Source organism: Heloderma suspectum, chromosome 1 (assembly GCF_057233095.1).
Source record: "Heloderma suspectum isolate Gila_16-S chromosome 1, 16-S_ref, whole genome shotgun sequence".
In the NCBI taxonomy this organism is placed as follows: Eukaryota; Metazoa; Chordata; class Lepidosauria; order Squamata; family Helodermatidae; genus Heloderma; species Heloderma suspectum.
Genome location: NC_139458.1, coordinates 193,768,614 through 193,785,706, shown reverse-complemented (window position 1 = coordinate 193,785,706; position 17,093 = coordinate 193,768,614). Strand labels below are relative to the sequence as shown.

Below are 17,093 nucleotides of genomic sequence, written 5' to 3'. Positions count from 1 at the left end.
ACTAAAAATATAATAAGAAGAAATTAAATCACTATAAATTTGCAGCCTTTCCTGGACACCAAAATCAGCTGCTTGAGGCAGCCACCTCACTCTGTCTAATGGTAGGGCTAGCCCTGCTGTTGGGCGATGAGACTTGAATACTTCTACCGAATGAAACATTTTCCAAAGCAACTTAACAATATGTAAGCTGCTTTGTCACTTAACTGGGAAGCTGGCACAGGCAAGTTTGTATTTGACATTTTTTCCTGTGGTTCTTTCAATGCTAGTTAAGAAGCTTCATGAGGCAGGGAAACAAATCTTTCTGACCTTTCATCAACACATTATTTGTCTAGGGAAACATTTCATTAATTTGGAGGAGTTGATTAGGTTCTTAACCACTGCCTTTCCAGTCTTTATATTGGAAAGATTAGATCAGAGAGCAGAAATATTTCCCGTGATCTAGAAAACTATGCAAGCAACAGAAGGCTGCATACAAATATACACTTGTATGTATTATCAGCTATCTGAAGTTTCCTGTGGAGTAAGGCAATGGCTCTGTATCCACAGCTGACAGTTTTGAAGCCAACCTTTCTAGGCTATGCATATTTTCCAAAGCTTTAAATATGCCACAGCAGTCTCACATGAATTGGAAAAGAATAGATCACATCAGTGGGCGTGATGCAGATCTCCATATCAATTTAGTGCATACAGACCTTGGTGTGAGTATGGACTGCCCCATTCACTTCTGTATTGGGATATGCTCTATGTGCAATTGCATGTGTGATCGTTATAAAGCCTAGGCATGTTGAACCTCTTTCAGCCCGAGGGCCAGATTCTATTTTGGAGAAGCTCTTAGGGGCCACATTTCTGTGGTGGGTGGGGAAAACTGCAAAAGGAGCGGGGCAAAAGAATGGGACCAAAATACCAAAAATGCCACCATATTTTAGCTTAAAGATCTTACTGCCAGTAACCAAACTTTAGGAGAGGCATTTCAATCTTTTAGAATGGGAAAAAACTGCAAAAAAAACTGGGAAACCACCAAACAATCAGTGGTTGGTGGAACAGGGGTGGGGCCAGGGTAAGGGACACCTGGGGGACCCCACAGGCCTGCATTGGGCCCCCGGGCCTGATTCTGCCCCCCTGCTATAACCCTATTGTCACTATCATACAACCACAATGCTGGTAAATGTTCAGTGATGGTGGTTCTGAAACAGTAAAGTAACATATTCATTAGCCCAAAATGAATATACAGTGCAAGCTGCTTAAATCTGGATTATGTATGTATATATTTCATACATTGACATTCCACACCTTCAGCTCCCAACGGTTTCCTGGGTGGAAAACAATACAAATACAGCAATACAAAACATACAATTTTCTTTTTAAAAGCACAACTGGAATTCCATTCCAGTTTGGCAGCCATACAGAAAAAAACAGTCCCATAAGGAAATGAAAATGAAACACATCTGGAAGCCTTCTTCCAAGTTTCCTTTGGCTATCTCTATATTCTAAGTACCATTAAGTATCTGTATTAAACTGGCACACACAAAAAATACATCCTTGATTTATAACATACCAATGCAAAATTTGCTTCAGCTATACATATTTTATAGTTACAGAAATGGAAGTAGTCCATACTCTTACCTTGCTGCGTATAATGTCATCCTCTTTTTGTTGCTGAAGAACTGGTTGGAGTGGTGGGAGTTCATCTGTACTTCTTGTCCTTAAAACATGATGTCCGAGGCGATAGCTGGCTTCAACATGTACAGGACCAAGAATATCCCTGACATCTTTCTATGAAAATTGGAAACCTAATGAGTTAATTATATACAACAAACAAACATGTATATATGTAAAGAATATCCTGCCTCATATGAAAGCTAATATTAACTTAAGTCACAGCTTTAATGCAAACAGCAAATTACTGACAATTTCAGAGTGTTTAGCTTAGCTTAGGTAAAGGTGAGTAAAGGAGACATAATAGAGATATACAAAATTATGTATGGTGTGGAGGAAGTGATACTAGAACCCAAGGTCATACAATGAAGCAGAATCGTGGGAAATTCAGGACAGATAAAAGGAAGTACTTCTTCACAAGGCATATAGTTAAACCATGGAATTTGCTACCACAAGATGCAGTGATGAATGCCAACTTGTACAGCTTTAAAAGAGAATTAGGCAAATTCATGGAGGATAAGGCTATCAATGGCTACTAGTCATGATGACTATATATTATCTCTAGTATGAGAGGCATTATACCTCGAAATGCCAGTTGTTGGGGAACATAAGCGGGAGGATATTATTGCACTTATGTCCTACTTGTGGGCTTTCCACAGGCTTCAGAGTGGCCACTGTGTGAACAGAATGTTTGACTAGAATAGGCCTTTGGTCTGATCCTGCATGGCTCATCTTATGACAACTGCTCCAGCATACATGAATGCCACAGGACCTTTCCAAGTACAAATTAAGAGTTCCCTTTAATTTCCATCGAGAATATATATATATATATATACACACACACACACACACATACATACACACATACATATACACAAACACACACACACGTCTGTTTTTCCAGTTTCATTTTTACTACATGAACACATCTTCCCCTTTCCAGCTACATTTCAGTGCCTCTCCTAAATGTTTGCATTTTCCATCCAAGTTTTGGGTTGGATCCAGGATCTCCTTCTTTTGATGGAAGAGCTAAGCTGATTGTGGGACAACACAACTGTGCAATTCTATACAAATAAACTCAGAGGTAATCCTCAATTAATTCAATGGACCTTATTCCCAGGTAAATGTGTATAAGACTGCAGTTTAAATACCTTGAGCACCACATACCTTAGAAACTGGCTTGTTCTATACATCCTGTTACTATCTCAGGGTAAGCTCATCATACAGCCTTCACATTCTCTTGGCCAGGGGTGGAGAACCTATGGCCCTTCAGAAATTGTTGAGCTCCAAATCCCATCAGCCTCAGCCTACATGGCTAATGGTCAGTGATGATGGGAACTGGAGTCCAACAACATCTAGAGAACAACAGGTTTCCCAGCCCTGCTCTTGGCTAATGAAACAGAAGAAAAACCCATACAAGAGTCTGAATAATAAGTCATCCAGTTTAATTAACCAGTATATAAGGCCTCCACTGAGTCATACTTCAATTAGGAATGGGGAGAAGTTTGTTCTGCTTGCATTTTAATGCAAACTTTGCTTTGACCAATTCATGTATTATCCAATTCATTCTAATTTCCACAAAGCTTTCCCTATATCTGCTCTTTTATTACATCAATTAGCTATTAATAATTTTCTCAGATATAGGGCCGATTTGCACAACACAACAGCTTATTGTAGTTTAACTAATATGCGACCTCCAATCAGGGGTTAGGGTGTGTTGTGCGAACCTGGCCATCATCGGTTAAACAACCCACACTTATCCCAACTACTAATCGAGGGTTAAGTGTGGGTTATTTAACCCTTGATTAAACTACAATGGCCGGGCTCACACAACATAATATAGAGCAGCAGTGTTAAAAACAAAGAGAGCTAAGTTAAAACTGTAGAAAATTCAACATCTTAAAAAGCCAGGCCAAATAAAAAGGTCTCCACATGTTAGCAACAAAACATCACTCAGCACCAGGCAACTCTCCCTGGGGAGAACAGACTAGTGTAGGGATGGTATAGCACAAAAGGCCCTATTACCGATCACCAGCTGCCTTACCTTGGAAAACGGGGAGCCAAAAAAGGGCCTCTAAGGAACATCTCAATAACTGGGCAGGTTCATGTGACAAAGGCTGTCCTCTTTATTCCTGTACCTTTAACAGCAGACATTAAACTAGGGCACACGTAATGACAATCCATCTGTTTAAAACCTGATGGGCTGTTATGCATGAGTGTGTGCACCGCCTGCCACTTCCACTTTTACTGCACAGCTCATGATCTGCTCCTTTCTAGGTTGTGGAGCGTGATGTCTGAACCTGGACCGATGGCTTGTTTAGGGGCTAAACAACCCAGCGGTTAACCTATGGTTGGTTGTTGGGTTAACTGCTGGGTTGTTTAGCCCTTAAACATACCATCAGTCTGGGTTCAGACATCATGCTCCACAACCTACAAAGGAGCAGATCATGGGTTGTGCAGTAAAACTGGAAGTGGCAGGTGTGACGCAGGCAACGCTCCTGCTCTTCCCTGTTCATGCACCCATCAGTTTTTAGTTCCCCTTTCTCCCATCACTCTCTTGGTTGTTACCATTTCATGCCAACTAGTCTGATTTAAGGCAGAGAACACATTACCCTCATGAATGCTTGGTGTGTTGTGCAAGTAACGTTGTTGCTGTTGTGAATCTTGATGCTTCCAGAGGTTGTTTCAGATGTTCCATTAGAGATAAAATAAAACCTTGCTGCAGTTTCTGTCCTCCTGCTAACATCCAGGCTTAGATTATAAAGCAATACTGTAAAGGTTAAAGGGGAAAATGGATAATATAAGAGGAAGGGTTCAAAAGTAACTCAAGGGGTGTTTCCAACTTAATTAAATGAATGGCGAACTATAGTAGGCAACTTCTTAAAATGCCACACGCTTCCATTGTATCGTTTCTCAAATCATTCTAAACGTTTTGGATCTTCAGTTGGATCTTTGGAGCAGCAATGATATGATCATTGCACCTTTTGTGTGTGTGTTTATATTCTGATCAATGTGCCTTTTTTATTCAGTTTACTAATGTCAGTAAATTCCAGTACCAATGCCTTCCTTTATTATCTCATAGTGCTCTCATCCCCGTAGGGTAGAGCAGTTAAGACTAAAATTGTTAAGGGCGCAATCCTATTATGAGTACTGTAAGCCCCCGAACTCGGAGGCTTACAATCATCCTACGCAGGGTGGGAGGAGTGCCGGGGGTAAGCTTTGCTTCCCTGTTCTCTCTCATAGCATTTTCAGTAGATGGGCTTTTTGGCCCGTCCTGTGAAAGCATCTCTGAGGGGATGGGAAGGAGGCTGGAGAGGCCTCAGGACAGCCCATATCCTGGCATCTCCAGTCTCCTTCCCACCCTACCCACCGAAATGCCCCCTTTCCTCATCCTCTGAGGTCATGTTCCCAACCTTGGAGGGCAGCCAGCACAGTTCTTTCCATGCTGGCTACAAGGGGGGAGTGGGGGCAGAGCTCCCATTCCTAGCTCTGAGATCGGAGTGCTGTCTCCGACCTCAGATCTGGGAATCTATGGCCCCTCAGATGCTGTTTATGGGCCATAGCATCATTCCCTAAAGTATAAAACTTTTAGGGGTTTTGCCCATGATCGGTTGGCATGTCGTGCAAATCCAGACATGCCAACCCACTGTGGGTAAAGGGCATTAGGCAGTGAGCCGCTCGGCAAGAGCGGCAGACACCCCTGCCACTCTTACTGAGCGGGGCCACGATCATCATTCGTGACTGCTGCCCGTGCCCCTTCCCCTTGCCTGTGACAGCCCCTCCAGTGGTGCCAAAATAGCACTATGGAGGGGCTGTCATGGGAACCCCCTTCACCCCCACCGATCCCCATCTGCTCAGCTCCAGTCATGATCTTCATCATGGTCAAAGCCCTTTTTAAAAACTTTCCTGGCTCTGTTTGGTGCACATTTTTTTAAAAAGCACCCCATCCAGAAAATTGGATTTGGGGGGAGGATACCAACCCTCCAACATGGGCCCTTGGGGCAACAGCACCCATGGCAGGGGGTTGGATCCCCCCCACACACCTGAGTTTCTGGTCAGGGCACTTTAATCCCAGTGCAAGCCCAAACATTGGTATTTAAAGCTTCGTCCCCAGGTTGGGGGGAAAAAACTTTCTCCCAACCTGGGGACAAAGTTGTTTCTTTAAGGGAAGGAGGGGGGTGCTGAAGGGGGTAGTGGGGGGCATGTGGGGGAACCTCTGAAGAGGCTCCCCCACTGAGGCACAACTAGAAATGTCACAGATAAGTGGGTGATTTTAACCCCTTTTTCACCACTCCACAGGGTGGAAGAACCAAGGCCTAAAATTATCCACTTACCTGCAGGTTTCTCATTTGTGCCTTGGTGGGGGAGCCCCTTCAGGGGTTCTCTCACATAGCCACCCCACTCCCCATGGCACCCCCTTCTTTTCCATTAAGAAAACAGGTTTGTCCCCAGTTCGAGGGAAATAGCTTTCTCATGGCTTGACTTCTGACGGTCAAACAGCAAGAAAGATCTTTACCCTGACCTAGGGAAGGGGACTTACTTACTTATTTATTTCATTTCTATACCGCCCAATAGCTGAAGCTCTCTGGGCGGTTCACAAAAATTTAAACCGAAGAGCACACAATAAAACAATACAAAATATATAAAAGACTTGATACAGGCTTGCCCCTCCTGCACCCCTGTATGTTTGCCAAGTCCAACATACATGGGTGCAGGAGGGGTAAGCTGGTATCCTTCGGTTTCCCGCTGTTGCACATCTGTGGAAAACTGAAGAAAATAAAATGAGTAAAAAAAATTACCGCATATTCCCTGGGCACGGGGAAGTGTGGAAAAAATTTCCTGGTCCCATTTTTGTGCAAAAACGGGACCAGGAAAACATTTTTTAAAAGGACTCCAACCAAGATCAGAACCAGGAACTTGGTGGCAGGGGACTTGGTGGCAGACAAGACAGGTTTGCCACCAAGTCCCCTGGGATGCTGGGTGGAAGACTGAGGGGGAGGGAGGGGGGATGACAGAGCAAACAGGACATGCACGGTGGCTTGTTTGCCTGGTCGTCTGGGGAATGCGCTAAACACACAGGGGTGGGTTGTTCCAAAAACAACCCACCCCTGTATGGCTAGTCACCCATCATGGGTTAGCATGATGTGTGAACACCTCCACTGTAAAGCATAGTGCCCCTGTGCCAATAATATACAATGTAGTCAACAATAATTCCCAGAATAAGCTTTGGACCACCCCAACCATACACCCCAAACTCCAGGGAAATGTCCTCTACGAGCTGGCACAGAATTGCGCTCCTCTCTCATGCCCCCACAGATCTGTTCCCAAGGGTCCCCCAACCCTCCAGAGCAGAATTTGGGGGCAAATGGGGACTGCAGAGGGAAGGTGAATCTGTTCTAGCAGTGATGTTTGTTCTGTTGGCTGACAGACAACGCTGGATTTCACCCAGAGTGCTGAAGTCCTACTGGCTTTAAAGTGTCTGCAGTGGCTTATGGTTAAAAGCAATAAACATCTGTATGTATGTATAACTTTAAAATGTATTTAGGCAGGCTTAGCTCTCTTTAGAGCTATAATCCAGCAAGCCTACCAACATGCATACAAAGGATTGTGTGCACATCCCAGCCTTTTCGTATTGTTTTCAAAAGTGAATTGCAGTACAGCGCATGTGTTTGCATGTCTGTGTTTCTTGAAGAGATCTGCAAGGTGTGAGCAACTCTCCCTTTTTATAATCTGCTAAGTGAGACCAAATCATATCCCCTGGACCATTCTGGGCTCATAATCTATCAGGATAATTTATCTTTCAACTCATATTAATTTTTGTGCCTTTCCCCACTTTGTCAGCTGGTTTAGCCCTCCTTTCAGCTTAAGTGTTTATTGAAATAAGAGATACAAGAAACCTGCGTACATGTGGAAATTTGAGGCACACACTTCTTCTCTATTGTTAGGTTTCCAGATCTCAGGGCTTTACCCAAGATTTCAGGTTTTAACCTTCTTCTCAGTGCTCTGGGGGAATGAGCAATTGTCAGGAAATGGGACCAGGATCAAGACAAGCTATTTTGTTATTGGCTTGAGAACTTCTGCTAATTTCTCCACCCACCATGAAAATCAAACTCCACCCTGGGGCACCAGACACAGCCACGCTCTTCTCCAGACTTGCCAGGTGCTATCTTTTGCCAGTATGATAACCACCAGAAGGCTCTGTCATACCACAATCTGTTAGGCACCAGCCCTTCGCTCCCATTCTCTGTAGGGATGTCTGGATTTTGTGTGTGTTTCGTGGATTGTGTAGTGTCGTTCATTCAGGCATCTGTTCACAGATGGATTCAATTTTACTGTTATGTGGAAAATTACGCAAATAATTCCGTAAGAGGGTTTGCGACAATTTACATAATTTACGTTAGTATGGAATACTTAGTGCATTGTCCCGCACTCCATCGAACTTTTCCCCACGTATATTTACCAGTCTCAGCAGAAACTTGCATATTTCCCTACAAATAAATATGCACATGTTTCGGGAAATTACGAAGCAAGATCTGAAAGTCCACGGATCCCATGTGACCAGTCTGCAGCGGATTCCACAGGTCGGGTTCTTAGAAATCTGAGCTCATTTTAGTCCGTTTCGAATTTCTCCAGCATCCCTAATTCTCTGTTCCTGTGTCTGGGGGCATGAGCCTTGCAAACCTATCTATATGTTAGAGGTACAGTTAACACCCCCAAAGTATATGACCTTCATTTACTTTGACAACAAGAGTGAAAACAAACATAAAGTCAGGCTATGCTACTAAAAATGTAAGTTAGATTTTAACTACTGTATTGCTACTCAATACAGACAACCTGGGCAGTTTCACCTACCTGTAACACTTTATATGGTGCCAAAAATAAAGACGGTACCTACTGGCATCAATATGAGTCTAGTAATAAGTTCTATCTATCCATCAGCAATAAGCTGGTTTTTAAGCAGAGAAATTAATGCATGTACTGAATCAACAAAATACTGAAAAAGGATGTTGCAGCACTTAGCAAGCAGCTTACCAAGATAACCTGGAACTGTGCGGCCACTATAGTTAAAACAAAGCATCAGATTCACACACACAGCTGGTTGTCCATTTCTTACACAGTCCAATTTAGTTCGATTTACTGAATTAGGGTGTTTTAACGATGCGTCAACAATGACTACTGCCCTTGTCCTAAAACGTAAGAATTCATTGTCACAAGATGCTCCTTTATCATTCATAATTCTGTGCATGCTTCTTTATCATTTGGGCATCCCATTTTTTGTGAAGACAGAATAATTATACACTATGGCTTGTATTCTAAGGGTCAAAATACACATTATGTTAAATACATACTGTGTATCTGTTGCTGTTGTTTTAACACAAAAGTAAGCATGGTGGGAACCCAATCTGGATCAGGATGACACTGCACTGGGAGGGAAGGTTTAATTCCCCCCCACCCCAGCGAGGACCCCCACCCAGCTGTTAATGAACAGGGCACCCAAGTTTATTTTAGAGTAAAAAAACAAAGACTTAGCTATGTGCTACGCCAGTCTTCCCCAACTTGGTGCCCTCCAGATATGGAGCTAAGGCTGGCTGGCTGGCGTATTATGGGAGTTGTAGTCCAACGTACCTGGAGGGGATCGGGTAGGGATGACAGAGAACGGCCTCCTGCCCCCCCCCCCCGTGGAATCCCCCTGGGACGGTACTTACCTGGGGCGGATGCGGCGGATTCGGTGGCGGCGGCTCCAGCGGCTGGTCTCCTGGCTGGCCGCGGCCAGGCTGCTGCTGCCACCAATGCTGTCCTGGCTTGCAGCCATGATAGGGTACATAATAATTTACGTAGCCTATCATGGCTGGATAAAAAAACAAAAACAAAACCCCAGTGTACGCAAATGGCGGCGGCTATGGAGGTCGCCATTTGCGTTCCCTATTTTTCGCTGATTTATCTTACGTAAATATTTACGTACGATAAAACAACGAAAAAAAGGGGAATGCAAATGGCGGCTGCTGGTTGTTGTTGTTTTTTTAACCCAGCCGTGATAGGCTACGTAAATTCTTACGTAGCCTATCACGGCTGCAAGCCAGGATGGCAATGGCGGCGGCAGCAGCCCGGCCGTGGCTGGCCAGGAGACCAGCCACCGGAGCTGCCGCCAGTGGAGCCGGTGCCGCCGCTGGAACCGCCGCCGCCACCACCACAACCACTGCCAGCCGTTGAGGATTCCAAGGGGGAGGACCGGATCGCCTCACCCCCTGTTGAGGAGTCTGGGGGGAGGGACGGAGCACCTCCCCTCCCCGCAAAAGATTCCACGAAAAGGTTTGGTACATCCCTAGGATCGGGTTAGGGAGGGCTCTGCTATGTGCTTAATGTAACAAGTAGTTTAAGATCATTTGACTTAAGAAAATATAACAGAAGGAACATTTCCTGTCCCTCCTGCCCTCATAAGGGGGGCAATTCATTGACTACATGGGATGAGGCATAGGGAGAGGAAAAGATGGGAAACTTCTCTTAGCATCTAACCCATGACTGTAAAGTACTTTTGACACATGGATTCTGAAGTGTTCACTTCTTGGATAACTTTTTAGTGACACTGGAGTCACACGATTTGGACTCGATGGCCTTGTAGGCCCCTTCCAACCCTACTATTCTATGATTCTATGATTTGTATGTGCTCCAATTAGGGATGGACGAAAGTCCCTTACCTGGTCCCGCAGCTTTTTCTGGGGGGGGGAGGCGCTCCGTTTCTCCCCCCAAAATTCTTGGCGGGTGGGGAGGCGCCCTGTCCCTCCCCGCCAAAATTCTGGCCAGGGGGGAGCGCCCCGCCTCTCCGGCCACGAAAAAAACAAAAACAAAAATGTGATAGGCTATGTAAAGATTTACGTAGCCTATCACGGCTAGATTTTCAAAGTCAGCCGTGATAGGCTACGTAGATTTTTACGTAGCCTATCACGGCTGACTTTAAAAAAAAAAAAAAAGCAGCGCGTACGCAAATGGCGGCTCCCATGGGCGCCGCCATTTGCGTTCCTTATTTGGGCACAGGTAGTGCCGTGCATAAGGGCACGGCTGCATTGCCCTTATTTTCGTCGTAGTCTACGTAAATCTTTACGTAGACTACCCGTGCCCAAATAAGGAACGCAAATGGCGGCGCCCATGGGCGCCGCCATTTGCATACGCGCTTCCCCCCCCCTGAAGTCAGCCGTGATAGGCTACGTAAAGATTTACGTAGCCTATCACGGCTGACTTTGGAAATCTAGCCGTGATAGGCTACGTAAATCTTTACGTAGCCTATCACGTTGTTGTTGTTTTTTTTACTTTGAAATGGCGGCGGCGGCAGCCGGTCGGAAGACCGGCCGCCGCCGCCGAACCGCTGCCGGGACCCGCCGCCGCGAGGGACATTTGCACGAGGTAAGTCCTATCCCGGGGGGGGCGGGGGGCGGAGAATTTCCCCACCAATTTCGGGGGGCCGAATGCGTTGGCATTCGGCCTCCCGGAGATTCGTGGAGAAATTCTCCGACATCCCTAGCTCCAATGTATTCATTTAAATATGTCAGTGGTATATAGAACTCCAGAGCTTAATGACTTAAGTTAAGAGTTTAATAAAGACCATTATGAGGTCAGTGGCACATTGCAAATTTATTTAATTGCATCTCATAATTTACCATTATATCCAGTTGTCTCTAACTGCTGAAATGTGTTCGACTCACCTCAGCAGCACCGCAGAATCAGACAGAAAAGCACCAACTGCTACATCTGAAGAAAAAAACACACGCACCACAGATGGATGATGATCATTAGTCACCAGAAATCTTCTTTCAGGCACAATCCCCTGACTGCATATTCACCTCTGGACTGTATTAAATCTCTATTTGCACATTATTAATTAGAGGGAATACGCCGATACATCAAGCCACATCTATCATTAGAACTTCCTCTACAGAATCATTGAGATGGGGCTATATTACTTGTATTCCTTGTGCTAAATAATTCCATAGCAATTGTTAATAGCATAGTTAAGCTGCTGCTCAACTTCCACAGGAATTCTGAAGATGAGCCATTCAGCCAGAAAAGAGTATTTTAAACAAGAATATTTATGGTGGGGATCTCCTGTTCAAACAAATTTTAAAGAAAATTGTACAATTGGAAACAAACATTAGAAGGAACAACAGATAAAGAATATCCCCTTTCTGAAGGTTTCCTCTCATACACTCAAACAATGTGTGGAAAGAGAGTGGAGCCATGTGCACTAGCCCATTCCCCAACATGTCAAGTCAACTCCACCTCTCACCTTCATGTGTTGAGGCCAAAGGTCTGAAGGAGGAGTCTTACCACATCCGACCGAACACACTTAGAATCCCCCACATGATCAGAACCTCAAACTTGTGAAAAAAACCCTTCATGCCTTTGGCCTCTATGGGAAAATGCTGAGAGTGGGATATTGGGGGTGGAGCTAGTGTATGTGACCCCCTCCATATGTTGTTTGAAAGCATGGAGGAAAGCTTTTGAAGGGCACTGAAATGCTATTCTTTTCAGGAAATGGGAACTGTAGAATAGGGATCTTCAACACAGTATTCTCAGCAAAGGGTACTTCCCAGGATTCAGAAAGCTGTGACTATACACCAGTTGCTGGGGAACATGGGCAGGAGGGTGCTGTTGCACTCATATCCTGCATGTCAGTTTCCCAGGGGTAACTGGTTGGCCACTGTGTGATCAGAATGCTGGACTAGAGGGACCCTCGGTCAGATCCAGAATGGCTCTTGTGTTCTTAAATGGTACAAGCACAATATAGGTTTGTAATGTAAACATGTCCAAAGTCTTCTATCATTATTCCCCATTCCTCCATGACTTCTTAGGACTGTGACTAGGAGAAAGTACTCACCTGAATTGTCAGAGAGCTTGGGGGAGGGGGGTGCGAATGTGTGCCTGGGTTGGATGCAACAATAGTTGTACCAGTGCAATTTCATGAAACAAGATTATACAGGAGTAGAAGGGTTATGCCAGTATCATAAGCAGTTACACTGGCACAACTTGAGTTCCAATCTATACCTCAAGTCTTTTTTGAGATAGGGTGGGACAGAAATGTGTTAAAGATAACGTTTAATATTTCTTGAATTTCATTTCATTTTTACAATGCTAATCTCGTGTTCTTTAGTGTGTTCTCCTTATAATACCGGTCAAAACTTTTAAAACTTTCCAGATTGTTATGACACACACAGCCCAGTCCTGTGCAGTTACTCATAAGTAATTTCTGCCAAGTTCAAGAGAATTCCTCACGTGCAGATGTAGAGTGAAACAGCCTTAATGCTCTTCTCCCAATACATGTAATAAGTCACAGCTATTTTCAAATAAACGGAGTGCTATCAACACTGTACACTGAAAGATGAAATCATTCATAGGTACCACGGCTACCAACTTGGTCTGTAGGCATAAGATACCTGTGTAGCATAAGTAGAGCTTTTAAAGTTTTGAGCTTCCTGTTTCACTACTAAAAATGCCTAACAGAAATACATTTTTGTTTCTGCTTCTCAGTTTTTTTCCAAACTGTAAGACTCCATTATATGTCAGGGATAATGGCATTGCCGGAAAATGAAATTAACATACTGAAGTTGTAATCCTATACTCGCTGACCTAGGAAGAAGCCTTATCAGTGGGTTGGATTCAGTTGTTCTTAGTTAGACCAATCAACAGGACTTAAGTTGGTCATTATTAAGGTCACAATCCTATTGAGATTATCGGCAGCCTCTGAAGTTGGAGGCTGCTGAGTATCCAATGCAGGGCAGCCAGAGCACGGAGGTGATCGTCGCCTCCGTGCTCTGGCCGCCCTGCGTTTTTGGCTAGATGGCTGATTTTGGCTGTTGAGCTGCAGCTTTGGGGAAGGAAGGAGGCCACGCAACGCATAGGAAGCTGCGTAACACAGCTGCTGTGGTCTCCTCACCTCCCCACCCCCAGGACTGCCCCCTTTTTTCCATCATCACACTCCATTTCCAAGATAACCATGCTGGCTATGAGGGGGCAGAGGAGGGGGCAGGGAGCATGGTTTCTGGGACCCAAAGCTGGAGCCCTGGCTCTGACCCCAGTTCCCAGAAACCGAAAAATCTTATGGCCCTCTAGACAGTGTCTAACGGCCATAGGACTGCTCCTTAAGTCTCGTTAATTCTAACAGGTCTATGAAGAAATCTGGATCCAACCCAGTGAGACTTACTTCTAAGCAGACATGTATAGCATCGAACTTTTAATTTGCTTACATATAATTTGGTTGTTTTTAAACCGTGCTGGGTTTGCAAATTAATATTTCATGCCAGTTTCATTGTTTTATTGTCTTGTTCATATTGGTTTTGTTTTATTCATTTGTATCCTACCTATGCTTTAGAGAAGGATAAGGAATAATAACAACACAAGACATTATTCCTACTGCTTTAAATAAACAAAAGAGAAGCAACATTTTTAACTCACCTGAATACCCATTGTTGTCTACATCAATTCTCCCAGCTATGGATTGACCAAACATGCGTAAGGTATTGCTGATCTGATGTCCTTGTATTCGCTAAAAAAATTAAGATAGGCCTGATATTTTTAGGTCACCCGAAATAAGGATTTTGGGGGGATGCATACTTATTTAAGAAGTATTAATAGCTGCAATCGATGAACAACAGAAAATAAAATAAATCAGCTTTCCCATTATATTATCCCTTTTTCATTGTAGTATATTCACATTCACTTTGGCATTTAAGTAATGCTCTTTTCAGCTCCCTGGAAAGCTTTCCCTTTTCTGTTGTCTTCCTTTACTATCGTCTTAGCAGGGTTGGCCAAGGCACGAGTTGCTCCGAGAGGCTGAGTCACATGAGCTCTTACTATGCTGGGACATAAGGGTTGATGGGATGACAGCAAGGGAATGTTCATAATCAGGATATTCTTGGCACAAGTTGTACTTGCCTTGTTTAGAATGGTGCTTCTCCTGTAGTTTAGCCCCAACTTTCTCTGCAATTTCACAAGAGAACCTAGTACGCATTTCTCGGATAGTGAGCTGTTTCACTGGCATTAAAATATTGCAGTTGGGTGGCCCTAAACCCTGAAACCTCAAGCCTAGTTTCATTCTACGACTCATACTATTTGCATTCTGTACTTTTGCTACAGTATTTACAGAATACTTATGGAAGAAGACTGAAACTAGCAATTTCTCTTTCCCCCATTAAATAAAAGAATGGGAGTTAGTGAGTTAAGAACGTAAGAAGTGCCATGCTGGATCAGACCAAGGGTCCATCTAGTCCAGCATTCTGTTCACACAGTGGCCAAACAGCTGTCGACCAGGAACTCACAAGCAGGGCATGAGCACCACAGCAACCTCCCACCCATGTTCCCCAGCAACTGGTGTACATAGGCTCACTGCCTCTGGTACTGGAGGTAGCACATAGCCATCAAGACTAGTAGCCATTGAGAGCCCTTTCCTCCAGGAATTTGTCCAAACCCCTTTTAAAGCCATCCAAATTGGTGGCCATCACTACATCCTATGGTATTCCATAGTAAAACTATGCACTGTGTGAAGAAGTACTTCCTTTTATCTATCCTGAATCTCCCACCAATCAGCTTCATAGGATGTCCCTGGGTTCTGGTATTTTGAGAGGGGGAGAAAAATGTCCGCCTATCCACATTCTCCACACCATGCATAATTTTGTAGACCTCTATCATGTCTCCCCTTACCCTCCTTTTTCTAAGCTAAACAATCCCAGCTTTTGTAACCTTCTCTCATAGGGGAGATGCTCCAGCCCCTTCATCGTTTTATTTGCCCATTACTGCACTTTTTCAAGCTCTACAGTATCTTTTTTTAGGTGTGGTGACCAGAACTGTACACAGTATTCCAAGTGTGGTCGCACCATAGATTTGTATAGGGGCAGTATGATAGTGGAAGTTTTATTCTCAATTCCTTTTCTAATTATGCCTAACATGGAGGTTGCCTTTTTTTTTTTTTTACAGCGGCTGCACATTGGGCTGACATCTTCATTGACTGTCCACCAGAACACAAGATCTCTTTCCTGGTCAGTCACCACTAGCTCAGATCCCATCAGGCTATACTTTAAGTTGGGATTTTTTGCCCCAACATGCATCACTTTACACTTGCTTACCCTGAACTGCATTTGCCATTTAGATGCCCATTCTCCCAGTTTGGAGAGATCCTTTTGGAGCTCTTCACAACCCCTTTTTGTTTTAACCACCCTAAATAATTTGGTGGCATCAGCAAACTTGGCCACTTCACTGCTCACTCCTAATTCCAGATCATTTATGAACAGGGTGAAAAGCATTGGTTCTAATACAGATCCCTGTGGGATCCCACTATTTATTTCCCTCCATTGGGAGAACAGGACAGATAAAAGGAAGTACTTCTTCACACAGTGCATAGTTAAACTATGGAATTTGCTACCACAGGAAGTAGTGATGGCCACCAGTTTGGATGGCTTTAAATGGGGGTTAGACAAATTCCTGGAGGAAAAGGCTACCAATGACTACTAGCCTTGATGGCTATGTGCTACCTTCAGTACCAGAGGCAGTGAGCCTATGTACACCAGTTGCTGGGGAACATGGGTAGGAGGGTGCTGTTGCACTCATGCCCTAGTTGTGGGTTCCTGGTCAACAGCTGTTTGGCCACTGTGTGAACAGAATGCTGGATGGACCCTTGGTTTGATCCAGCATGGCTGTTCTTATGTTCTTGGAATTTACCATTCATTCCTGCTCTCTGCTTTCTATTCTTTAACTAGTTACTGATCCAGAAGAGGGCCTGTCCTCTTATTTCATGACTGCTAAGTTTCCTCAGGAGTCTTTGCTGAAGGACTTTGTCAAAAGCCTTTTGGAAGACCAAGTAAACACTGTCTACCGAATCACCCCTGACTACATGTTTACTGACACTCTCAAAGAACTCTAAAAGATTAGTGAGGCAGGACTTACCTTTGCGGAAGCTGTGTTGATTTCAGCAGGTCTGGTCCTTCTACATGCTTACTAATTTTATCTTTACTAATGACTTCAATCAATTTACCCAGAACAGACATTAAGGTAACTGGCCTGTAATTTCCTGGACCCCCCCTGGATCCCTTTTTGAAAATTGGTGTTACACTGGCCATCTTCCAGTCCTCTGGTATAGAGGCTAATCTTAGGGACATGTTGCATATTTTGGTTAGACGATCAGCAACTTCAAATGAAGATCAGCAATTTCAAATGTCATTGGCGTTCTTTGAGAACGCCCAGATGGATACCATCTGGGCCCGGTGATTTATTTGCTTTCAATTTATCAATAAGATTAAGAACTTCATCTTTTCTTACCACTATTTGCCTCAGTTCCTCAGACTCCCTTCCTGAAAACATCTGTTCAGGCAGAGGTATCTGTCCTATATCTTCTGCAGTGAAGATGGAAGAAAATAATTCATTCAGCTTCTCTGCAGTCTCCTTATCCTCCTTGA

At 44.1% G+C, this 17,093-nt stretch overlaps 1 protein-coding gene across 4 annotated transcripts in view; it reads right to left on the bottom strand.

The window, feature by feature from the left end:
* The window catches only part of ITGA4 (integrin subunit alpha 4), an 80,096-nt gene that overhangs the window by 21,034 nt on the left and 41,969 nt on the right, over positions 1-17,093 (bottom strand). For all 4 annotated transcript variants that reach the window (XM_084814928.1, XM_084814935.1, XM_084814908.1 and 1 more), the window contains 5 exons: positions 14,101-14,191; positions 11,355-11,400; positions 8,689-8,843; positions 4,269-4,426; positions 1,624-1,773 (listed from right to left, as the gene is read on the bottom strand). In XM_084814928.1, the coding sequence (XP_084671054.1) occupies positions 1,624-1,773; positions 4,269-4,426; positions 8,689-8,843; positions 11,355-11,400; positions 14,101-14,191 (600 nt within the window). The remainder of the gene's footprint in view (positions 1-1,623; positions 1,774-4,268; positions 4,427-8,688; positions 8,844-11,354; positions 11,401-14,100; positions 14,192-17,093) is intronic.